This window comes from Chiloscyllium plagiosum, unplaced genomic scaffold (assembly GCF_037043375.1).
Source record: "Chiloscyllium plagiosum isolate Xiang-an unplaced genomic scaffold, Cpla_swu_hap1 HiC_scaffold_2, whole genome shotgun sequence".
NCBI lineage: Eukaryota > Metazoa > Chordata > Chondrichthyes > Orectolobiformes > Hemiscylliidae > Chiloscyllium > Chiloscyllium plagiosum.
Window position 1 is genome coordinate 65,770,618 of NW_028270140.1, and position 25,480 is coordinate 65,796,097.

Below are 25,480 nucleotides of genomic sequence, written 5' to 3' on the forward strand. Positions count from 1 at the left end.
TGTTATAAGTTGAACCCTGTACAGCAATAAATTTAAAAATTAAGCTTGTCAGGTAGATGGGAATCTAAAAGTGAATTCAGAATAAAGGCAAAGTTGGTTATGGGAGAGTGTAGAAAATTTGTATATGTAAGTGGAAATCAGCAGAAACAAATCCTTGAATCGACCAGGGTCAAATTATAAGGCAGTGTTAATAAGTCAAAATTAAAAGCAAGGCATTTGCAAGATAGTGAATTCCTGGTGTCGGTAGAAGTAAAAGGGTGTGACTTAATTGCTATTACGGAGACATAGCAAAGATTAGAAATTGAATATTAAAGGATATTTTATATTTCAGAGGGATAAGTGAAAAGTAGATGAGTTAGTCTTAGAAATACGGAATCAGGATTGAGGGTGGCGTGGTGGCTCAGTGGTTAGCACTGCTGCCTCACAATGCCACAGACCTGGGTTTGATTCCAGCCTGTGTGGAGTTTGCACGTTCTTCCTGTGTCTGCTTGGGTTTCCTCTCACAGTCTAAACACAAGTGGATTAGGTGAATTTCCATGGTAAATTGCCCATCGTATTCAGGGATGCGTAGGTTAGGTGTATTAGTCAGGGGAAATGTAGGGAGTGGGTTACTCTTTGGACGGTTGATGTGAATGTGTTGGGCCAAAAGGCCTGTTTCCACGCTAGGGATTCTATGATCTGTATATTAATGGAAGAGGAAATCCTATTGGAAAAATAACATGGATAGCAAACAATTATTGGAGTAATTTATAGGACACAAAACAGTTAAATTAATATAATAACTGGTGTAAAACAGGAATTTAGAGATGCATGTAGCCTGGGGCGTTCAGTAATTGATTACTACATACAGGCTGAGTAAATCTAGTGAGCACCAATGCTGTGGAGGTGGTGATGCAATGGTAACGTCATTGGACTGTTAATCCAGTATCAAGAGACTAATGTTCTGGTGAAATGGGTTTGAATCACAGCATGGCAGATGGTGAAATTTGAACTTAGTAAAAATATAGAACAAAAAGTTAGTTTAATGACAACTGTATAAACACTGACAGAAATGGTGCATATTGAGTTCTGGTACTGGACTTGCATAACTGGAGCTTCATTGCCATTTCGGTTAAGGCAGCAATTCTCTCTGTCGCTCTGACCATTCTCATTTCAGTCAATCAACAGTGAACAATGATAACTTTGATAACTGCCATTTTATTTCTATTACAGCCTAAAGCAGCAGCCTGTCATCCTTCATTGTTTAGAGTACTTGATAATTTCTTCAGGTAAGAGCGATATGTAAATTGAAGAGTCTTGTGCCACCTTATCTTGTAAACTTCTACAGTTGAGTGTAAACACAGTTTGCAGTTGGCACTAAGTTAGAAGGTGCAAGCAGAAGTTTAAAAATATATGGACCAATCAAGTTTATTTTGCAGAAGCATATGGTCATCTGATTTAAGAGATCAAGACTGCTTTCTAAATAATGAAAAACTAAGAACTGTGGAGGAGGCAAGAGGTTGGGGTCCATTTACAGAACTAGCTAATGGTTGTTAGCAATAATTCATTAATGAGTATGATTGTTCCCCTGAGGAAATTGCTAATAGATAGCAATAAAGTTATTTGAATGCTATTCTATTATGTCAATAGGGCTGAATTACGAAAGTGAGAAATTTGCCCTTCAGCCTTGGTCAGATTTTGAGTAGAATTTTCATTGCTCTGCCTGAAAACTTACAGGTTCTGACTCCAGTTTAGCTTAATGGCTTGTTCCAGAGCGTGGACCGAATCTTTCCAGCGTGGAGAGAGTTGGCAATTTCATTCAGTGATCTGAAAAATATAAAGGAGGATAGTAAAAGTTTTTTTAGGTATGTGAAAGGGAAAAAAATGGTTAAGACTAAAATTGGGCCCTTGAAGACAGAAACAGGGGAATATATTACGGGGAACAAAGAAATGGCAGAAGAGTTGAATTGGTACTTCAGATCTGTGTTCACTGGGGAAGACACAAGCAATCTCCCTGAGGTAACAGTGGCTGAAGGACCTGAACTGAAGGGAATTTATATTTGCCAGGAATTGGTGTTGGAGAGACTGTTAGGTCTGAAAGCCAATAAGTCCTCGGGCCCTGATGGTCTACATCCCAGGGTAATGAAGGAGGTGGCTCTAGAAATTGTGGATGCATTGGTGATTATTTTCCAGAGTTCGATAGATTTGGGATCAGTTCCTGCGGATTGGAGGGTGGCTAATGTTGTACCACTTTTTAAGAAAGGTGGGAGAGAGAAAGCAGGAAATTATAGACCAGTTAGTCTGACCTCAGTGGTGGGAAAGATGCTGGAGTCAATTATAAAGGATGAAATTATGACACATCTGGATAGCTGTAACAGGATACGTCAGAGTCAGCATAGATTTATGAAGGGAAAATCATGCTTGACTAATCTTCTGGAATTTTTTGAGGATGTAACTCTGAAGATTGACGAGGGAGATCCAGTAGATGTAGTGTACCTGATCTTTCAGAAAGCCTTTGATAAAGTCCCACATAGGAAGTTAGTGAGCAAAATTAGGGCGCATGGTATTGGGAGCAAAGTACTGACTTGGATTGAAAATTGGTTGGCTGACAGGAAACAAAGAGTAGTGATAAATGGCTCCCTTTCGGAATGGCAGGCGGTGACCAGTGGGGTACCGCAGGGATCCGTGCTGGGACCGCAGCTTTTTACAATATATATTAATGATATAGAAGATGGCATTAATAGTAACATTAGCAAATTTGTTGATGATACAAGGCTGGGTGGCAGGGTGAAATGTGACGAGGATGTTAGGAGATTACAGGGTGACCTGGACAGGTTAGGTGAGTGGACAGATGCATAGCAGATGCAGTTTAATGTGGATAAATGTATGGTTATCCACTTTGGTGGCAAGAAAAGGAAGGCAGATTGCTACCTAAATGGAGTCAAGTTAGGTAAAGGGGCAGTACAAAGAGATCTGGGTGTTCTTGTACACCAGTCAATGAAAGTAAGCATGCAGGTACAGCAGGTAGTGAAGAAAGCTAATAGCATGCTTGCCTTTATAACAAGAGGGATTGAGTATAGAAGCAAAGAGGTGCTTCTGCAGCTGTAAAGGCCCCTGGTGAGACCGCACCTGGAATATTGTGTGCAGTTCTGGTCTCTAAATTTGAGGAAAGACATTCTGGCTATTGAGGGAGTGCAGCGTAGATTCACGAGGCCAATTCCTGGAATGGCGGGACTATCTTATGTTGAAAGATTGGAGCGACTGGGCTTATATACCCTTGAGTTTAGAAGACTGAGAGGGGATCTGATTGAGACGTATAAGATTATTAAAGGATTGAACACTCTGGAGGCAGGAAACATGGTTCCGCTGATGGTGAGTCCCGAACCAGAGGACACAGCTTAAAAATAAGGGGTAGGCCATTTAGGACAGAGATGAGGAGAAACTTCTTCACCCAGAGAGTGGTGTGTGTGTGGAATGTTCTGCTCCAAAAGGTAGTGGAGGCCCAGTCTCTGGATTCGTTTAAGAAAGAGTTGGATAGAGCTCTCAAGGATAGTGGAATCAAGGGTTATGGAGATAAGGCAGGAACAGGATACTGATTGAGGATGATCAGCCATGATCATAATGAATGGTGGTGCAGGCTCGAAGGGCAGAATGGCCTACTTCAGCACCTTTTGTCTATTGTCTTTTGAAATGTTCACTCTTTTCCTCTCTCTGTAGAAACACTTACTTGCTGAATGTTTCCAGCATTTTTTGTTTCTATTACTTAAACTCTGAACTGATTTATTGTTCCAAAGAGTTCTTGACCATCAGATTCATATCCTATCCACAGGTTTGTCAGAGTAACATAGGCTGAAAGATATTTTTCCAAAACAGGACCATCCTTTACCCATACTGATGTAATATCTGAGGTGACAACCTTTGGTCACATTCCTGATGCTATCATGCTGGGATGCTATAAAAAGATGGCCATGCACCTGTCTCAGCGGGAACCCTTCACCATAGTCAAAATGGCAATGAAAATACTTTTAAGCTCATCAGTAACCCAATAGGCTGAAATAAAACATTTGGATTCTAATATTGTTACCTGTGGGTGGGTAAAAAGACAAGTGAATATTTCCATTTTTAATTAGTTTGTTTATCAGTGTAGTGCAACAGCTGAGATTATGGTGGGCTCGAGCAGTTTAGCCTGCTGGTACATGTGAGTAGCTATATGTTTTGTGAGAAATTTGGCATTTACTTAGACTTCTGAGAATTGGAAATTTGAAAGGTTCAAGCACCTTTGTGTTGATGTTTTCTCATCTGTACTCCAGCTTGGGTGTTCATAGGAAAATGGGGATGGTGGTTTTCTGTGCTGAAAATGTGTTGCTGGAAAAGCGCAGCAGGTCAGGCAGCATCCAAGGAGCAGGAGAATCGACGTTTCGGGCATGAGCGCTCATGCCCGAAACGTCGATTCTCCTGCTCCTTGGATGCTGCCTGACCTGCTGCGCTTTTCCAGCAACATATTTTCAGCTCTGATCTCCAGCATCTGCAGTCCTCACTTTCTCCATGGTGGTTTTCTGTGGCAGATACAAAATCCAATGAGGAGCAGAGGAGAGGGAAAAGTCCAGAAAGTCAGGTGGAGGAGCTACCAGAAATAATGAAAGTCATTCCAATTGCACAGGCTGAAGGAGCAGCAGAGAGCCTTACATTTGTCTCTCTGCCATATGGCAGGTAACATTTAGTGGAGACAGTGGTTTGGCAACAAATGTTGACCGTGCCAATTTGGCCCACATCCCATAATGGAAAATTTAAAAATTATGCAGCCAGCCAAGTGTAATAAGTCAGAATGACTTACTTGCAAATGTCTAAGATACTGAGTCACAGACTCTCCAGATTGCCGTAACATCTTTTTATGATGTCTTAGCTGGGGAGACAGCCTCCATCTGTGCATGGGCACATCTGATGCCAGTGACTATAAAGATGACAGTGGCCCTGAGTGTCTTTGCTGGTGCACCTTGCCAGACTATATGTGGTGACCTATGTTGCCCATCATCGCTTTACAGTGTTCATTGATGTAATATTCCAATGAATTGAGCAATTCATTGAATTTATAATGAACCACAAAAACCTGTTTTAGGGTTTATCGCAATGTCAGCTTTTCCTATGGTTTAGGGTACATTCACTGTATTCATGTCACCATCAAGGAAACAGCAGACTAGACCTGCACACTCGCCAACAGGAAAGGTTTCCACTTTACAAATGTTCAGTTGTTATATGATGACTATTTTCAAGACAATTGCCAGTCCTGACCAGGGCAGAAGCAGAGCATCCTAGAGGTTGGGTCACTGCAGAACTCCTAACATGGATCAACACTGCCAGAATGCTTGCCAGAATATACAGCTCCTCTGCCTGTATCAACAAGTATGTCTTGCTTGACATTCAGCATCTGCCACATTACGGCTGTCACTAGAGCTCTGTCCATTGACTCACCATCTAAATCACATCAGCAATCTTCCATCAGATGTGCCTTTTTTAAAATTCACTCAATGTGGGTGTCACAGGCTGCTCAGCATTTATTGCCTGTCCCTAGTTGCCTTTGAGGTGGTGTTGAGCTGCCTTCTTGAACTGCTGCAGTCCATGTGCGCTGAGTAACATAATGCCTTTAGGGAGGGAATTACAGGATTTTGACATAATGATACTAAAGGAATGGTAATATTTCCAAATTAGGATGGTGAGTGGCTTGGAGGGGAACATGCGAAGGGTGGTGTTCCCACATATCTGCTGCCCTTGTCATTCTAGATAGAAATGGTTGTGGGTTTGGAAGATTCTGTCAAACGCCCTTGGTGAATTTTGTGAATGCTTGTTTCATCTCACTCCCTGGCAGATGCATGAGCAACTTGTGGTGCCCTCACCAGTTTGTGTGTCCCTCTGTTCCCAGTGGCAAAACCCTATTGAGATGCCAGTATCTGTGAGGCTGCTTGGTGCTGAGGAGTGATGTGCAACTCTGCTTCCTTTGCTGCCACAAATATTGCACGGCATCACTCGTTGGAGCTGACTGACAGGAAGTTCAATGTTGTACCTGTGTAGGAGACATAAAGATTGAGGATTACGGTCATATTCCTAACACCTAGCAATTGAGAGAACACACCATTTCACAATGAGACCATTTGAAATCATATTGGAATTCCTTTGAGTGTTTACATTTCCAAAATTTCATTATGTGCACACTCTTAAATTCCAAAGCATGAGAGCCCTTAACATCACAATTGAACAAAGAGTAGCCATACAGCAGCAATCATACATCCGTGTCTTGAGTCCCTTAGGAGCTGGCTTTGTAAACAGTAGATAAGGTACTCTAGTAATCTCACTGCCCCATTGGCTTTGTCCAGTCTCACCTGTGCCAATAATCCTGCTCCAATCATTGGTGGATAGGCTGAAGCACTTCATCTTAGTTGGTATGAGGATGGCCAGGTAAGCCACATTTTGTGAGCCCTATTCTCCTGCAATAAAGTAGATAATGTAGACTATCAAGGATGCTAGTTCTATTACAGTTATGGACTATGAAAATTCCACATTGTGCCAGGCATGTACAAAAACAAAAGTGCACCCACACCTGCCTCAGGCCAATGTCCATGACCTCTCCCTATTTACTTCTGGGAGGCGAGCAATGTAGTCCCAAGATGACTTTTGAAGTAGACAAAGCAGTAGTAACTGCCCCTTTGAAAACAGCAAGCTACCACTTATAAAATATTTAATGCGAGTATAGAAAACGGGTCATTACAGACCTGAAATGTTGATTCTTTTTCTTTTCCCACAGTTGCTGCCAGATTTTCTGCATATTCCCAGAAATTTCTGTTTTTATTTTGATTCTGCAGTATTTTGGTTTTGGATTGGCAATTAAATAAATCTGTTGTGACGCAGTGCAAACATTCTAATCTGTTGAACATGACAATGAGACTGAGGTGTTGATTTCATTGTTTTCACAACACTGAATACTTTGTCCACAGCAAAATAAATTAGTAAATTCTGTAAGGCTCATTATTTTGCTTCAGACCTTATTGTATATTCTCATGTTGCAACATTAAAATGTTGAATAGTTGAACCAAATTATTAGGGCAAAAATAGAACAGATGTTAGGATCAGGATGATTGTAAATTGCACATTATGATTTACTTATGATATACACGACACTGCATGGTTTATTGTAAACAGTGTGAACAGTTTCCATCTGCACAGCAATATGCTTTCATCAAATGTAATGCAATGTAAAGCACATGTGTTGTCTTGCTAACTAGCCTGAATTAGGTTTAGTAAGGAAAACAGATAAAGTGCACTTATTTTGCACAATGGAAATGAATTTTGATTTTGAAACTTACCAAGCATTCGATACTCGCTGTTTTAGTTATTTTTGTAACATTTGCACCTGTGTGTGAACTGTCTGCGACGCCGAAAGAAAGGCATTGAGAAGATTCCTTTCTCTGGATGTAAACAGTTGAATTGAAAGAGCAGCCACCTGTATGATTAATTTTGATATTTTTTCTCCTGTTTTTCTGTTAATCATGAGCAGATACTCTGGATGCAAGCAAGTATTTTGTCCATATAGATGTGTTGTTAAAAATTGGATGACTAGCATTAATTGTACAACTTTTGTGTCTTTAAATCATGAGGACCATTCTGCTAGAATCTGATGGACACCCTAAAATTATTGCCATTATACAAGCATTTACACGGTGTTTTGTTCAAGCCCTGCTACAGGTACAACCTCAGGTGAGGTCTTCAGTTTCTAAATGATATGAGCAGTTTGGTTTTTGAGAGCAATTTATGAATTTACTTGCAGATAATAATCATAAATTCAAAATCTGAAACTTTAACGATCAGTTGTCACCATTATTACTTATATCACTGGATTCTGAACTTGCATCTTCAATGACATTCTTTTCCATTTCCCTTGCTCAACCTGGTCCTGAATATTTTTCTCCTGACCACTGATCTTGTCCCTTTTCGCACCCACGCTAGGTATTATTTTGAACAGTTTTCTCTTCTCATCCTCACCTTTACATCCTCCATTCTCACCCCTCTTGTATGAACATACAAATTAATAAGATTATGGCTGATCTGATTACTCCACATTCCTGCCGACACCTGATAACCTTTTATTCCCTTGCATGTCAAAGTCTATCTACCTTTGCCTTAACCTGCTGCAGCATTATAATGGTAGGTGTAGCATTGCAGTGCAGAGGGATCCTGTAAATGAATCAGGAATGTGCAATGATGGCTTATAGAGACTGTCACATGCCTGATGCCCAAGTCATGGACATGGAGTGTGTGGCTGGTATCCATGGAGTGTGTGGCTGGTATCCATGGAGCTTGTCTGGTATCCATGGAGGTTGTTCAGAGTAAGTGGTGAGCTGAATCTGCCAGGGGCTCACTCTGGTTTCCTTGTCAAGTTTTTCCAAAGCCTGGATTGTTTTGGTGAGTTCAGTAATGTCAGAATCTGAATATTAATGACATTAGTTGTGGCATTCGCAAGATACTTAACAAGTGTTAATCCCCATCAATTGGTATCTTGCCACGTTACTTCTGAAAAGCATAAAGGATAGTACAAGCTCCCGATGTCAAGATAGGCATCACCGCACAAACTGGACAACAATGTGCTATGTCAGATTTCATGCCATACAGCAGCACCTTATACATCAAACGTGCTGTACATGCTTCAAATAAATGGCAATATTTCAAAGTCAAAGGTGAGTAGTCCTCCAGATAAGACAATGTGGGCTGTTGTCAGGCCAGGGGTCACAGTCCAATGAGTCAAGGCCATCGTTTGATCTCAGTATACAGGCAGGCAAATTGTCTGTTTTATTTGCTTGGGGTAGGTCAGGCAATCCATTCCATTACAATCTGGGATGTGGGCCACAGTCAGTCCTGCTAAGAATCTGGGGATTTGCAATAAGTCAGTCAGGAATCTTTGGAGCGGACTTTCCATCGAATCAGATAGCGGAGTGTGTCACGGTCAGTAGGATAAAAGTCAAGATAGGGTTACCGGGGATACTGCTGTGGTAGGGATGTGGGAGAAGTTGATGCTGAGGATTGGAGGTAACAACCTGGGTTGGAGAAGAGACAAGAATGCTGAAAGGAAGAAATTTGACATATCCAGGGGGTTGGGGGTGAGGAGGGAACAATGGTATATGACCATGGGATACTGCAGGACAGAAGTTTCAGTGGTCATCACCATTGTGGTCTCAATGGGGCAGGCGGGGTTTTTTTTCTGCCTCAACACATAAGCTCTTCTTGTGAACAACATGAGATCCTGCTTGGGGCAATTGCATCAGGGTACTTTAATAGTATAGGTTGCATTATTTGCAATCATGTCCTTGTGCATGTGATATGTTCACTTATGTGGGGTGCAAATGCTGATTGCAAGCAATCTTTTCCATATCATTGGTCATTGCAGATTGAAGATAGTCATGTCATAAAGCAGAAGTTATCACAGATGACCTTACAAGTGGCACCAACTTGGACTACAAAGCACAAACTTGACAAATTATCTCATAAGCTGCAGAGGGGCTCAGAGCTGATTTCCTCCCACCTTGAACTGTAAGTGTACCCCAACATGCACTCCTATGTCTTTCTTTGGGGTGAGGCTGGGAGTACAAGGTCTCAGCTTTGATACAGCACTAACAATCTCCTCTTGTCTCTTTGAGACATGATTTGGTGCTGCATTCATTGGAATGAGGTCCTCTGTCAAAGTCGCATGTAGAGGTATTTGATGGCCCTCTTCATTAGAGTGCGATATGTCTCACTGAATGGAGAAGTATGCTAAACAATCATTTGATAGTAATGTGAATGCTGACAACTCACATTGCTCAGGACCTGGTCTGTTTCTTATGCTACCTACTCAAAGTCATTGGAAGTGAACTGATGAATTCAGCACAGCAGGGGTTATTATCGATGTTACTGTGGTACACTAGAGGTTCGGAGAAATGGAAGGTGAACAGATACTCCAGCCAACCCAGGACCAGCATCAAACTTCAGCCAGTGCCAGACAGCCTCACAGATAAAGGTTCTTCAGAATGCACAGGTACAAGGCTGCGAGTGAATCTTGTTGTTGAAGCCATATCTTCCAGATAAGCAAGGCACACTCAGAACCATATCAGCAGCTGGAGCCTGATCTACAATATGGAGTGAGCGACCATCCTATCTCTCTGGCTGTTAAGGTGACAGCTCTGTTGAGTTTTTATGCAACTGGCTATTCCCAAGGAGCTACTAGTTATCTGTCTGAAGTGTCAAATGTGCAACTGTACAAGGTTGTTCCTGACACAGCATTGCTTCATCTGGTTTCGGTCGTGGTGACGCCATCAGTTCTGCAGCCAGGCAGTAGGCTTTGCCAACATGACTGGCTTTCTTCAGCTGTAGGGTGCAATAAGCTGCACTCAGTTTGAAATGGCCATATCATAACGTGGCTGATTTGATATTCAGAAATCAAATTCCATCATCAGTGTAGAAGTCATCTCTGATCATTGATACCATGTCTTAGAAGTTTACACAGCTACTGGCACTCCCATGATGCCCATATCCTTGAGAGCTCTCATGTTCCTGTTGCAATTCAAAGTCAGATGCTTTTCAAGGATGATTACTGGGGGACAAGGCTACCTTCTGCAACCATCGCTGATGACTCCAAACAGCACCCTAGTCAAAGCAGAGCATAGATAGAATGCAGCCTATTCTTTAACCAGGATCATGGTGGAACAGATAATAGACCCTCTGCAGGTGGGATTCCGCTGCTTGGATTGGTTGGAGCAATGGGTGCTTGCACTACATCCCAATCAGAGGGTACTACATAATTCTATCCTGTTATGTTCTGTATAACTGGAGCAGGCAAAGAGGGCATGTGATGGAGCTGAAGAGCTGAGAGAGAAGGAACAGTCCTTTGAGGAGGAGGATGAGAATATTGGACAGGATGAACATGTCCCCCTGCATGATGCAGCACAGCAGTAGTGGGCACTACATGCCACACAGGACCTAACTGACACCCAGTTTAAGTAGATGAGACCTGGATGCAGTGATCATTTATTGACTGTAAAATGGTTGCTCAAAAAGCAAACAGTGCATTTGATTCTGGGAGATAAAGGCAGTTTCTGTTTGTGTTTTGATCGCTTTTGCTGAATAAAAGTGAATGGGTTGATGTGTTTGAAGGCTTTCCTGTCTGTGGTAGTCCAAATTGAATGATAAGATGCTGGGGCTACACTGGGGAAAGAATAGCACTGTCTTAGACATGGTTGTAAAATTGGATGAGGCTAAACACGGGTAAGCTGTGTGTTTTGATCCTTAAACAATGTGCACTTGCATGTTCAAGAAAGAGTCATCTCTATCTCTCTGCTACCCTGAGTAGCATTGGTTTGTGGTTGCTTTCTCACTGTGTACATAGTGAAAGGCAACTGTGGTCTGCCAATGATTGGGCGAATGGCTGGGATTCAAAGATGACAGCATCATCAACATCCTGGGACGTCCTCGCTGTGATGTTTATGTCTGCCTCCAGCAAGTGGGAGAATATGATCAGTGGGGTAGAATAGCACCATGGTGCATAGTTAATGAGGTGAATTTGGGAAGATAGCTTGAGTCAACTCACTAGGTCTCATGGAGAAATAATATTCATGAAACACACCAAAAATGACATTTAGCCAATTTCTAGTCAAATCAGTCTTTTTTTAAACTATAATCCATCTTTTCCAGAGTGCATGCTATGGCACTTGAAGTTCTTTTTGATTTGACATTCTCTACCTTTGTGATGAACTTGTAACAGTGATAGAATTCGAGTTTGATGAAAACGTTTTTTGAGAGGGAGCTGCCACTGTTGTTTTGTATAGCAAGCCTTTTCGATGTTATTGCCTTCTGTAACGGACAATCTTTTATATTTATAGCCTTTCACAAGATTAGGGGTGATGGGAGCAGTTTTTGCTCTTATAACCTGCATATTTGTGCATAATAGGGAAAATCGGCATAAATAAAGTTTCAGCCTCCCATAGCCATCGAGATAGCATTGAAACAGGCAGAGGAATCTTTAGCACCCTTTCTTTCACTGATGCCTGTGGTCCTGGGCAGTTTCTTATTGTCCTTCGATTTTTTCCAGAGAGTTTAAACAATGGGAAAAATGTGAAATTCTGCAGTGTGACTGCCCAGTCATGTCTTCTTTTCTATCAATTTCAGAGATTTTTTCAAAACTTACCCACAATTGTAGATCAGATGCCTTTTAAAAACATTTTAAAACAATATCCTGGCTCATTTTACGTTTCCTTTCAAACAAAAATCTGAATTATTAAATCAGTTGCTGGAATTAAAGATTAATACTCCATACATAACTTCTTAACATCATACTTCGTGCATAGATTTCCTCTGTTACCATTCGTTTAGTTTCCATTTTAATTTATTTGTTAATATTCTGTCCAGATTCCACTGAAGCTGTACTTTCCAACTGTTAACCAATCTCTTGTGATGATGCTACTTGTGCATCCATCAGGTAAGTTGTTTTCTTTTGAAAATCATCTGAATATTTTCATAATTAAGTTTTTGAACAGCTATCCAGTCATTACACAAATTCTAATTATGATAAAACAATATTTTCTCATAATTTTAGCATTCTTTGACAGCTTTTGAACTATTTCAATGAATGACTTATTGTTTCACGATTCTTGTAGCAAGATGTTATAGCCATTGTCAGTTAGCTTGAGTTCTAACTGTGACAGGTGCAGATGATCATTAACTCAACTTGGACCAGGGGTTGCCACACAAAATGAGTAAATATTCTTTTTCTGGAAGCATGAGAATTAGTCCTGAGACATTTAGATAAACACAGCTTGAGTAGCATCCTGTGCTAGTAGTTACTGAAACTCCTGATGTCCACAGGGCAACACCTCTTTGAAGAACGCAACCACCTAACAGCTAATAATGCACTTCCATTAACAAAGGACCTCAAAATACCCCAACACGTTTGACTAAAATTCTGGAGTCCCAATTGGAATGCGTTCTATACCCTACAACTGATAGTTCCTCCTCTCATTGGGTACACTCCTGGAAGACCGAAAACATCACTAACCAATGCCTGGTGACTAAAATGGATGGTTTCAAGGAAAATGGAAAATCTTGACAACCTTCAACCCCTTCAGGATAGGCCAGGAAGAAGTGAACATGTGTTCTACAAATATGCTGGGTGGAATTGATGTGGTAAATGCAGGGTTATGAGGATGGTGTGGGTGGGATGCTGCTCAGAGGGTTGGTGTATAGTCAACGGGCCAAACAGCTTCTTTCTGCATTGTAGGGACTCAATGAAGTAGAACATTGTGACTATGGTCAAATTGTGACTATGGTCACTCTGAGAGGTCTTTCTGTGGTGTCATTAAACTTTCAAACTGCAGCAATTAAATTAATTATTTAATTTCCACACTGATCAGCAAAAGCTTCCCCAGCTGTACAGATTTTAAAACAATCATAATCATAGCTATAACAATGCAACCACATAAAGGAATTAAAGAACAGCCGCTCTTATCCAAACAGCAATTATCCTAATTTCGGATTATCCAAACAAGATCTCAAGGTCGCGTAAAAATGCTATCCATTACCTGAACAATCCGTTATCCCAACTCTCAGTTATCCAAACAAAATATCCTCTGCCTGTCTTGTTCAGATAATCAAGGTTGTTAATGTATAGGGTTGCAAATTGAACATGAAAAGTAGGTTTTCAACTTCAGCTCCTGACAGTAATCTGGAGTATTGGATTACTTGCTGTTACTAATTGTTTCTTTGGTCCTCCATCCTGGACATCAGTCACAAACCTTTCAGGGTATGCTCCACGGGAAATGACTGCATCCACAAACACTGCCATCCAAAATGTGACGGCCTTGCCACATCCTCCTGAAAGATTTCTGATCCAGGTGAAAGTGACTGAGCACTGAGAGAGTAAGTGAGGATACCCGAGATGCAGCCTGGTCAAATTCAGATCCATGTGAAATTCTGATCTGTGCTTCAATGCACTTGGAGCTCATCTTTCATTGTAATGCTGCTGCTAGGGCATTTTGCATACAGGTACAGACATCAATCTCCTGCATCTTTGGTTTCCTCACTTGTTGTCTGTGCTCACTTACTTTGCACTTGATTGGTTGCTTACAACATCTTTTCCTTGCCTTGCTGTTTTGTACTTTGCCTCTTCATCCAGAGTTTAAATGCTTACAATGCTTTATATAGATTTGTCTTTTAGTACAGATGCAAAGCCAGGCAGCTTTGTCATCAGCCAAGTGGGTAGATATGTTGCTATACGACACAATATGACATCAATTGTACACCAATACCATGTGCCAGCTAGAAGAAAGTGAGGACTACAGATGATGGAGATCAGTCAAAAAGCGTGGTTCTGGTAAAGCACAGCCGGTCAGGCAACATCCAAGGAGCAGGACAGTCGACGTTTCAAGCAATACCTCTTCATCAGAATTGTAGGTTTTGGGGGGAAGGAGGGCAAGAGGGCTGAGAGTCACAATGTCTTTACAGCATGAAAAGAGGCCTTTCAGCCAATCATGTCAAGGCTGAACATCGAGCATCTACTTATTCATTGAACACAGAATATTACAGCACAGAATTGGCCCTTCGGCCTTTGATGTTGCGCTGATCTGTGAACTAATCTAAGCCCATCCCCTACACTAATTACATAACTATAAATTGAGGGGTGATAGATTTAAGACAGATGTCAGAGGCTAAGTGAATGGGCACAATTGTGGCAGATGGAGTTCAATGTAAGCAAGTCTGAGGTTCTGTATTTTGGACTGAAAAAGGATAGATTAGAATATTTTCGGCATGGTATGAAGTGAAATACAGCGGATGCGCGAAGTAACTTTGGGATTCGGATGGATGGATCTTTAAAATGTTGTGAACAATGTCGAAAATAATCAAAAAAGCCAATGGAATGTTGGACATTATATCTAGAGACTAGAGCACAAGGATGCAGAGCTCACAGTGCAGTCATACAAAACGCTAGTTAGACCCACTTGGAGTACTGTGAGCAGATCTGGAAGGATATATTGGATTTGGAGAGAGCACGACATAGGTTTACAAGAACAATACTTGGACTTTAGTTGTTAAGTTATAAGGAGAGATTATACAAATTAGGTCTGTTTTCTCTGGAATTTAGAAGGTTAAGGGGTGGTCTGATCAAAGTCTTCAAGATATTAACAGGAAAAGAGAGGGAAGGTAAATATGAACTATTTTCACTGGTTGGAAATTCTAGAACTAGGGATCATAGTCTAAAAATTAGAGCCAAACTGTTCAGGAGAGGTGAAACACTTCTGAAGAAGGATCACTGGACCCGAAGCATTAACTCTGTTGTCTCTCCAAAAATGCTGCCAGACCTGCTGTATTTTTCCAGCAATTTCTGTCTTTGTTTCTGATTGCCAGCATCTGTAGTTCTTCTGTTTTTATTTGTTCAGGAGAGATGTTCGGAAGCACTTCTACATCCAGAAGTGGTAGACGTTTGGAACTTTTCTTTCCACGAATGGCAGTAGCTGTTGGGTTAGATGTTAATTTTAAATCTGCCATAGATAGTTTTTTTGTTAAGCAAAGGTATTAAGAAATATGGGCTAAAGGCAAGTATTTGGAGTTAGGCCACAGATCAGTCATGATCTCAGTAAATGGTGGAACATGTTTGAGGGTCTGAATGGCTTACTCCTGTTTGTATGTTCCTATACTTCCTGCAACTTAACAATCACTAATGCTGAGTAGTATTCATAACCTGTGAAGTACAATCGCTAACACTTAAAATATGCGTTCATGTAAGTCAACATTTATCATCTGCTATTCTCCACAGAACTACTGTCTCTGCATTTAAATTATAATAATTGTGATGATGATTGACATCATATTAGGATTAGGCCTTACAAGATTTTGTTACAGTATGGGGATCCTCAATTTACAGGCGTCCAATATACAAGCATTCATATTTGTGTATGCAATCTCACATAGGGGTGACATTTCTAAAAACCTGACATTCAAACATTCCCTGTACCTACAAACAACTCCTTAATGTTGTCCCATATTGTGTTTCAACTGCATATTTATGAACTGACTCTAGAACAGAACCTGTTTGCAACCTGGGGACTGCCGATATCTATGGTTTCCACAACAATTTTGAAAGAGCTGAATCACAGAATTTTCTTTCTTAAATGTGTCATATATCCTACCATCTACAATGACCATCAATACTTTATTCTTGATTTGCTTTTTGTGTTGATATGTAGGAAGTTAGATATATATTATTCCAGGTCATATTGCTCCTGTTCTCATTGGAAAGAAGAAGGCTAAGATGGGATTTGATAGAGACATACAAGATGATCAGAGGATTAGATAGGGTAGACAGTGAAAGTCTTTTTCCTAGGATGATGACGTCAGCTTGTACGAGGGGGCATAACTACAAATTGATGTCAGAGGCAGGTTCTTTACTCAAGAGTGGTAAGGGCATGGAATGCCCTACCTGCCAATGTAGTTAACTCAGCCATATTAGGGAGACTTAAACAATCCTTGGATAAGCACATGGATGGATGATGGGATAGTGTAGGGGAATGAGTTGAGAATAGTTCACAGATAGGTGCAACATCGAGGGCCGAAGGGCCTGTTGTGCGCTATATTGTTCTATGTTTTATGAACAGTTAGGTACTCTCTGATGGTGAAATAGTTGTATGTTAGTGGATCGAAGTTAATGTCTCTTAATTGCTCTGGTATTTCTGACAGCACACTGTTTTATATAGATATGTTATTTAAAACGAATATGAGCAATTGTATTGAATAAGTGACCTTTCCTTGTAAGGTTAATCGCTGCAAGCTGGCACAGAAATAGGCTGTGGTGGTTCACATGATAGGTTTTGAAATAGTGTATTGCATGATGAGCCTTTTGAATATTCATTAATCATATATATGTCTAAGAATCTGTAAGTGCAAGTTGTGGCTGTGGGATATGAAACTGACTGTGCTTTAATGTCTGCTCAGAAGTATTTGTTAGACCAAAAATATTTGTTAACTTTTATAAATGATCTGTATGTGATGAAGTTTTTTTCTCCTTCCCTGTCTTCCCATGTTTGTCATCTTATTTCCTTCACTGTTGTCCTTTATAAATATGTTTGCTTTAACTTATGTGAAGCTTTTTATGAACCTTTGTTATATGTAATGTTGCATACAAGTGTTGACCTGAAGTTTAGTAGACACTTTTAGCTTTATACAGGAATAGAAGTAGGCCATTCAGTCCCTCAAACCTATTTTGCTGTTCATTTAAACTATGGCTGGTCTGTTTCATTTACTCACCTTTGATCCATATTCCTGATTATCCATATTAACCTAGTAGTCACTGCCTTTTGCAGGAGACCTTTCCCAATTTTCAATTCTATTTGTGAGAAAAATTATCTGATTTTTCACTCCTACCTTAGCACTAATTTTAAGATTTTTCTGCCTTGTTTTGCATTCTTCCACCTGAGAAATTATTTCTTTCACAATCGTTTTATCATTATAAAAATCTGAATAAAATCATTCCTCAATTTTTTTAACTGATGAATTTAAAATTTTTGCACGTTAGCTAGCTCAGTTGGGTAAATGTCTAGACTGTGATGTACAATGAGAGCAACTACCTGGGCTCAATCCCCTATTAGCTATTATGATTCACAGAGGGCTTCCTCCTTACCTTGTCCACTCCTGATGCAGAGTGATGCCCCTCAAACTATGTAAATGATATTCTCTCTTTCTTTCTCTAACAAACAGATGACCTATAGTCCCTTGTGGGCATAGGTAATTACCTATCATGAAATTTATAGGACAATAACTTAAATGCATGTTTGGAGCAATGGCGATACTAATAGATAAATTTTGTATGCTTGACAGTATAACAGTATAGACCTCTGGCTACAACACTTACATAAATTATATGACAGCTAGAAATGCATGCATATATTTGTGATGATGAACTTTGAGGACAAAAGCCAATCTGTATGGTGAATGGCTCCACTAAATATTTTTTCTGTAACCTTACTGTAAAGGTGATGAATACAAAACACAATGCTGCCAACTCAGCAGGCAGGAGATGCTGACTTGTATTTTGATATATTTATGGTGGCAAGACTATCAACGGCTACTGTTATTACTGCAAAGATAAACAGCAATTTCCGATATCCACACACACACACACACACACACGCACACACACAGACACACACACACAGTAAAAAGCAGAAATCTGGTGTCACTGTCAGCTTACCTTACTTCTCCACAGGCTGGAATATGGATTTCTTCATTGTTAATGAGTAAACTGATTATTATCATACCAAAGAACAATAAAAATCTTATACAAACAAAATACTGCAGATGCTTGAATTCTGATACAAACACACATGCTGGAGAAATTGAAACATAGTTAATGTTTCAAGCCCAGTATGACCTTTTAGAACAAACTCCAATGAAAATCTTAAGCCTTGTTGAATCAGAACTAACTTCTTAACAGCACATTGCAATCTATGGTCGAATTTTGAGTGACTGCAATTGTAAGGTTCCTGTGTTAATCTCTGCAGGGCCTGACATCCTGAGGGATAATTTTAAAGAGATGATACAAATGACAGTTGAGTTCATTACCAATCACCCCTCTGCTTCTCAACGCCTATACCCATGTAACTGCTGGATGGTTGTTCAAAACTCATCTAGTTCATGAATGTCCTTTTAAGGAAGGAATTGACTGGTCTATTCTGACCAATATGTGATACCAGAACCATAGCAATATGGTTGATTCTTTTTTTTAATATAGATATTTTTATTGGAAATTTAACATTTTTACAAGTTTACAAAAATTTAAAAAAACTCTCAAGTACAAACATTGATATACAATTAAATCTTAAATAAATAATAACCAAAATTTAACAAAAGAAAAATACCGAAAGAAAAAAAACAAAACTCAACTAACTATTAATCTAAGCTACAACTAACCAGAGTGTATAATTAAGTCTCTTACATTATTCAAATAAGAGAAAGAAAAAAAACCAACAGATAACACAGAAATTGGATAGTGAGATACATGCTCGGAACGTGTTAACATCAAATGTAACAAAACCCGTATTCGTGCGGGATTCCTCTCCCAAGAGGTCCTGGACCAGCCAGGTTCGCAATCTCAATTAAATAAAAGCCCTTGTTAGGATAGCCGAAATATCTGTATTTATATAATTCAAAAAGGGCTGCCATATTTTATGAAATAATTCAGTCTTTTGATGCACCATATTTGTAAGGAAGTCAAGGGGAATACATTCCATAATTAATCTGTGCCAATTTGAAAGTCCAGGGGGGCCCTCAGCCACCCAGTTTACCAAAATATTTTTCCTTACACAGAAAGAGAAAATAGAAAATAATCTCTTCCCGTGCATATCCAGGGAGGGAAAGTTCGAAAAGCCCAAAAGGAGAGATACAGGGTCCACTTTAATCTCCAATCCTAAAATTTCTGTCAGGGAACTTGCTACTTTAGTCCAGTATCTACGAATCTTACGACAGGTCCATAGGCAATGTACAAGAGTGCCCACCTCTATTTTACATTTGGGGCACATTGGAGATGCTCCTGCCTTAAATTTTGCCAATCGACCCGGTGCTATATGGGCCCTATGAAGTATCTTCAGCTGGATAGCCTGAGTTCTGTTGCAGATGGTGATTCTTCTGGCATTTTCCCAAATGTCATTCCACGTTTCTATAGAGATTTCTAGTCCCAAATCCTGATCCCATGTTTTAAGCAGATTGTCCATATCTCCCGATTCTTCACCATGTGGTAAATGATAAATAGTACTGATGGAAGATACCCCCATTGGCTGTAGCACTCTACATTCTCTATCTGATTTATAAAGACTATCTAATAACGTAGTCTTCTTCTGTATATAATCTCGAATTTGGAAGTATCGAAAGAGGTCTCCATTAGGTAATCCAAATTTCTGACGCAGCTGTTCAAAAGACATCAGGACCCCTTCTTTAAATAGGTCCCCTAAACATGAGATACCCCTGGATCTCCAAAGTTTAAAAGTGGCATCTGTAACCCCCGGTTGAAATCCCCATGCTCCCACTATCGGAGCATAGGGGGACGTTTTATGTGAGTTGCCCTCATTTTGCCGCATTATATTCCAAGCTTTAATTGTGTTTAGTATTATAGGGTTTTAACAGTGATCCGTAATGATTTTCCTCTTGTCTGAAAATAAAAGGTTAATAAGTGGGCATTTTACTTGAGAAGCCTCGATGTCCAGCCAGATTGATTGTGGGTTAGACAAGACCCAATCAGCTATGTAACTTAATAGGGAACTTAACTGATATTTCCTAAAATCTGGGAAGTCCAATCCTCCCCTTGCCTGTGGAAGCTGTAGCTTCTTCAGCTTAATGAGGGGCGGTCTACGATTCCAGATAAAGGAACCCAACCAGCCATATAATTTACGTAGTGCCAGCCTCGACAGCATCAAGGAAGCATTCTCATAGGGTATAGGAGATGGGGCAGGACATTCATTTTAATTAGTGCTATTCTACCCAGCTAGGAAATTGGAAGGTCTCCCCATCGCTGGAGGTCCTGCCTTATCCTTTCCAGTAAATGCACAAAGTTAGCCTTGTATAACTGACCAAATACTGGGGCAATAAAAATGCCTAAATATAAGAAACCCTCCAGGGACCACCAAAAGGGAAAGTGGGATCCGTCCACTAAGTGGGGTATCATAGCAAGGCCACCCATTGGCATAGCCTCCGATTTTGAGAAATTAATTTTATAGCCTGAGAATGCACTAAATGTATTAATAACTTGGATTAAGCGAGGCACGGACATCAGAGGATCACTGAGGATATAGAAGAACATCATCTGCATAAAGGGTAATTTTATGTTTACCTGTATCAATCCTCGGGGCCGTTATATTAGGATCAGCCTATATAGCTTCTGCTAGTGGTTCAATTATTAGCGTAAATAACAATGGCGAGAGAGGACATCCCTGATGGCAGCCCCTATCCACACTGAAGCTATCCGAGCTTAATCCATTGGTAACCACAACTGCTTTGGGATCACTATACAATGTTGAGACCCATTTGGTAAACACCTTTCCAATGCCAAACCTTTCCAATGTGTAAAACAAATATGACCATTCAACCTTATCGAATGCCTTTTCCACGTCTAATGAGACTACTACTCCTGGTATCTTTCCCTGATGGCAGGCTTGAATCATATTCAAAACCCTTCTAATATTATTGGATGATCTACGGCCCTTAATAAACCCCGTCTGATCCTCCTTTATGATATGTGGCAATACCCTTTCAATGCTAACGTTTTAGAAAGGATTTTAAAATCTACATTTCGCAAGGATATTGGTCTGTATGACGCGCAATCTTCTGGGTCCTTTCCTTTTTTAAGGATAAGAGAGATATTTGCCTCTTTCAACGAAGGCGGGAGACAGCCCTGACTGTATGCGTAGTTATACATGTCCATAAGTGGACCAGCCAATATTCCTATAAATTCTTTATAGAATTCAGCTTGAAAGCCATCTGGGCCAGGTGTCTTACCGTTCTGAAGTTGCCTGATCGCGTCAAGCATTTAAGACCGATACCTGTTCCGGAGTTAGGTCCGGAAAGGTCAAATTTTTAAAAAATGATTGCATCCTCCTAGTCCTGTCTTCACAATCCTGCGATTTATATAAATCAGAATAAAATTTTCTAAAGATTGTGTTAATCCTTTTATGATCATGAGTCAAAATACCCGTACTTTCCTTGATAGACGTGATAGTTTGAGGGGACATTTTTTTTCTTTGCAAGAAATGCTAAGTATCTACCCAGTTTGTCGCCAAATTCATATAACCTTTGCTTTGCAAATAATATTTCCCTCTTAGCCGTTTGGGTAAGCGTGGTGTTTAGAGCTGTCCTAAGGGCCGTAATCCTTACAATTTGATAATAGAAGGTCTATCAGCGTATGCTGTTTCAGCTGCTTTTAAGTGAGCTTCGAGCAGACGCTGTTGTTCTCCCTTTAATTTTTTCTGGGTCGCTGAGTATGAGATGATCAAACCTCACGCGTAAGCTTTGATGGTCTCCCACATCATTGATGGGTTGCTAGCCGTACCTAAATTAATTTCTAAAAAAAGTTTTAAATTCCTGAGAGAAGTACTTTACAAATTTACTATCTTTCATCAGGAAGGGGTCCATACGCCAATGCCAAGGGGATGTCCCATTGTTCCACTCCTTGATTTCCATGTATACAACAGCGTGATCGGAAATTGCTATACTACCTATTTTATAGGATGATATGGAATTTAAAAAAATTGAGGGGGCAAAAAACATATCAATTCTGGTATGACATTTATGTGGATTGGAGTAAAAAGAAAAATCTCTGCCCTGTGGATGAAGACATCTCCATACATCTACTAATCCTAATTCTTTGTTCAAACCCACCAATTGTCTAGATCTGGGAAATACTCCTGCAGTACTCTTGGGAGTCCTATCTATTTCCGGATCCATAATACAATTAAAGTCTCCCCCTATAATTGTATGACGGGCATCGAGAGCCATCAATTTTGAGAAGGCTTCCGTTATAAATTTAAAAGGATGTGCCGGGGGACAATACAAATTTAAAATCCCATATTCCTCTCCATTTATAAGGGCTTTAATCAGAGTATATTGTCCAGATTCGTCTTTTATCTGATTTAGGATTTTGAAAGGGAAATTCTTCCGAATAAGAATAACAACTCCCCTGCCTTTTGAGCTAAAAGAAGAAAAAAAGGCCTGATCAAATCCACCCTGTCGTAATTTCAAGTGTTCTTTATCCAACAAGTGTGCCTCCTGTAGGAGAGCTATATCAACCCTTTTTTCTTGAGATTTGATAATATTTTCTTCCTTTTGACTGGCGAATTACTCCCCTTGACATTCCAGGTGCACTACTTAACCGACTGATCAACCATAATCATCCGGGCAAATCCAAGACCCCTCGGGAGGGGAAACCCTATTCAGAACATCCCAAGCATAGAGCATATAAAATTCACAAAAATAAAGGCTCTCTAATACACTCACAACAGTATAATAAAAACTATTTCTAAATAAAAAAAATATAAAACGTATTTAAATGGAGATTTTCCCCCTTGTTCCCAGGGGGTATCACTTTATTTCTGAAGGTCCATCGTATCCTCTCCCAACCAGTGCCCCACCCTTGACCCAGGCGCTCCTCAATAGGATGAGGAAAATTCAAATATACTACAGAGCTAGAGTTAACAGTGAGCACCCTACCCCCCCCCACCCACACCAACACCTGGATATATTTGGTAATGTTAATACCATGTATAAACATATATAACTATAAAATTACAACCTCAACTAGTAATAATTAAATATAATAATACAAAATAACAAGGGAAAACAACCCCGCTCCTAGAGACAGAGATAAAATAGAATAAGGTAACCACCTCCCCCCACCAACATTAACGAGACCCCCCCCAGCCTATATATATAGAATAATAAAAAAAAACAAGGGGGGAGAAAATCGTTAAGTAGAGAACAAATAAATAAATCCCTCTCCCCACCCCCCAAGATAATATTAAACAGTAATGTTAAAAAAAGGGGGGATATAAACCGGAGTGGGGGGGAGGCAAACCAACATCAATTATCTCTTACAATTTATCTAAGAGAGTCCAAAAATTCCTTGGCCTTTTCCGGCGATTCGAAGTTATACACGGATCCTTCATGGTTAAAGCGTAGCATCGCTGGGTAGAGTAAGCAGTACTGAATATTTAAGTCCCTTAAACACTTCTTCGCCTCATCGAATGCCTTCCTCTTTTGGACCAGAGCTGGGGAAAAGTCCTGGAATAACATGATCTTGGATCCTTTATAGATCATGGCTTGGGGATCTTTTCCAAGATTTCTAGAGGTTTCTAGGAGTATCTGCCTCCTTATAGCTCTGCAGCCGGAACAGGACCGGGCGGGTCGTCAATGTGGTTCTCTAAGGTCCGGACCCGCTGTTCGAGAGTCTGGACCCGATCCACAGCCGATTGCAGTGTAGTTTCGGAGGTCGCGGCCTTTAGCTCTGCCCCTCTGACTCGGCGCTCGATTTCCTTAATGTCTCGGTTGTGCTTTTGCAGCACGACCGAATGTGAGTCCCATCGACTTCGGGATTCTTCAATAAAAGCGTTGATCTTCGCTTCCAGTTTGGAAATGATTTCCACAATGCTCGCCACCGTAGGTAAGTCCTCTGGGGCGGCTGCGGACGGCTCTGCTGCAGCTGGAGAGGGTGGGGGAGGGGTTCCTACTTGCTGAGAGCTGCGGGTCCCTTCCCTTTAGTCATTTTTACTGAAGATTAAATTGTTTAAATTCAATACTAAACAACTAATTAAATTAAACAACTATTTTAAATGATTTGGTGAGTGTGGTGGGGGTGGGTGACCCACTTTGCTCAAGTCTTGGGAGGAGCACTGTAGACTCAGACTTGCTGGGTCGCTGCCATCTTGGATCCCCATGGTTGATTCTTAATAGCACTCTGAAGTGCTTTATGTGCCACACTGTTGTCAAGATTGGGCTCATCACCTTCTCAAAGGCAATTAAAAATAATTAATAAATGATGCCCATGTTCTGTGGGGAAAACCAATTAAAATGAGGACCATCATTGAACAATGTCAACTTCATGGATTCTTTTATTTCTGGATGCTTCTTAGTTACATACAACAGGAGATTGACTGAATGGTAGGAAGGTAAAAACAATGACTGCAGATGCTGGAAACCAGATTCTGGATTAGTGGTGCTGGAAGAGCACAGCAGTTCAGGCAGCATCCGAGGACAGGCCAAATCGACGTTTCGGGCAAAAGCCCTTCATGGTAGGAAGGTCAGGACTTACCTCTAATCTTTCCTTGGTTCTAAGTCTGTTGGCGAAAAGGTCCTATTTGAGTCTGACATGAACTAACTTAGTTTGAGCAGGGTTGGTCAAATCTATTTTGAACTGGATGCGCTCAGGGTTGATCTTTGGAATTGAGTTTGCAGAAGGATGGACAACAATTTTGAAAGAAAAATCTGGAAGGGAGACTTTGACACTTTGCTTGAAACAAAGGCATCAGCAAGCCAGATGCAAAGAATGATTGATCAAATCACCAGCTGTACAGCTACATGGTCAATTAGAGTGCTTGGAGCTTAGTGTTTGGGAGTTTGAAAGTACAGTAATGAATGACTTGGGAGAATTTTATTCCAGATCAGAAGGAAATTCTATTGTGAGCTACATTCCTTCCAACTCTTTCTGTGCAGATCTCCGAGGGACCAGAAGTCAGTGGGCGGCACGGTGGCACAGTGGTTAGCACTGCTGCCTCACAGCGCCAGAGACCCGGGTTCAATTCCCGCAGTCCAAAGATGTGCAGGTCAGGTGAATTGGCCATGCTAAATTGCCCGTAGTGTTAGGTGAAGGGGTTAATGTAGGGATATGGGTGGGTTGTGCTTCGGCGGGGCGGTGTGAACTTGTTGGGCCGAAGGGCCTGTTTCCATACTGTAAGTAATC

The 25,480-nt window shown here is 40.5% G+C and overlaps 1 protein-coding gene across 2 annotated transcripts in view; it reads left to right on the forward strand.

The window, feature by feature from the left end:
* The window catches only part of fancc (FA complementation group C), a 208,020-nt gene that overhangs the window by 161,149 nt on the left and 21,391 nt on the right, over nucleotides 1-25,480 (forward strand). For both annotated transcript variants that reach the window (XM_087997378.1, XM_087997374.1), the window contains exons 9-11: nucleotides 1,213-1,268; nucleotides 7,626-7,725; nucleotides 12,403-12,472. In XM_087997378.1, coding sequence (XP_087853504.1) covers nucleotides 1,213-1,268; nucleotides 7,626-7,725; nucleotides 12,403-12,472 — 226 coding nt within the window. The remainder of the gene's footprint in view (nucleotides 1-1,212; nucleotides 1,269-7,625; nucleotides 7,726-12,402; nucleotides 12,473-25,480) is intronic.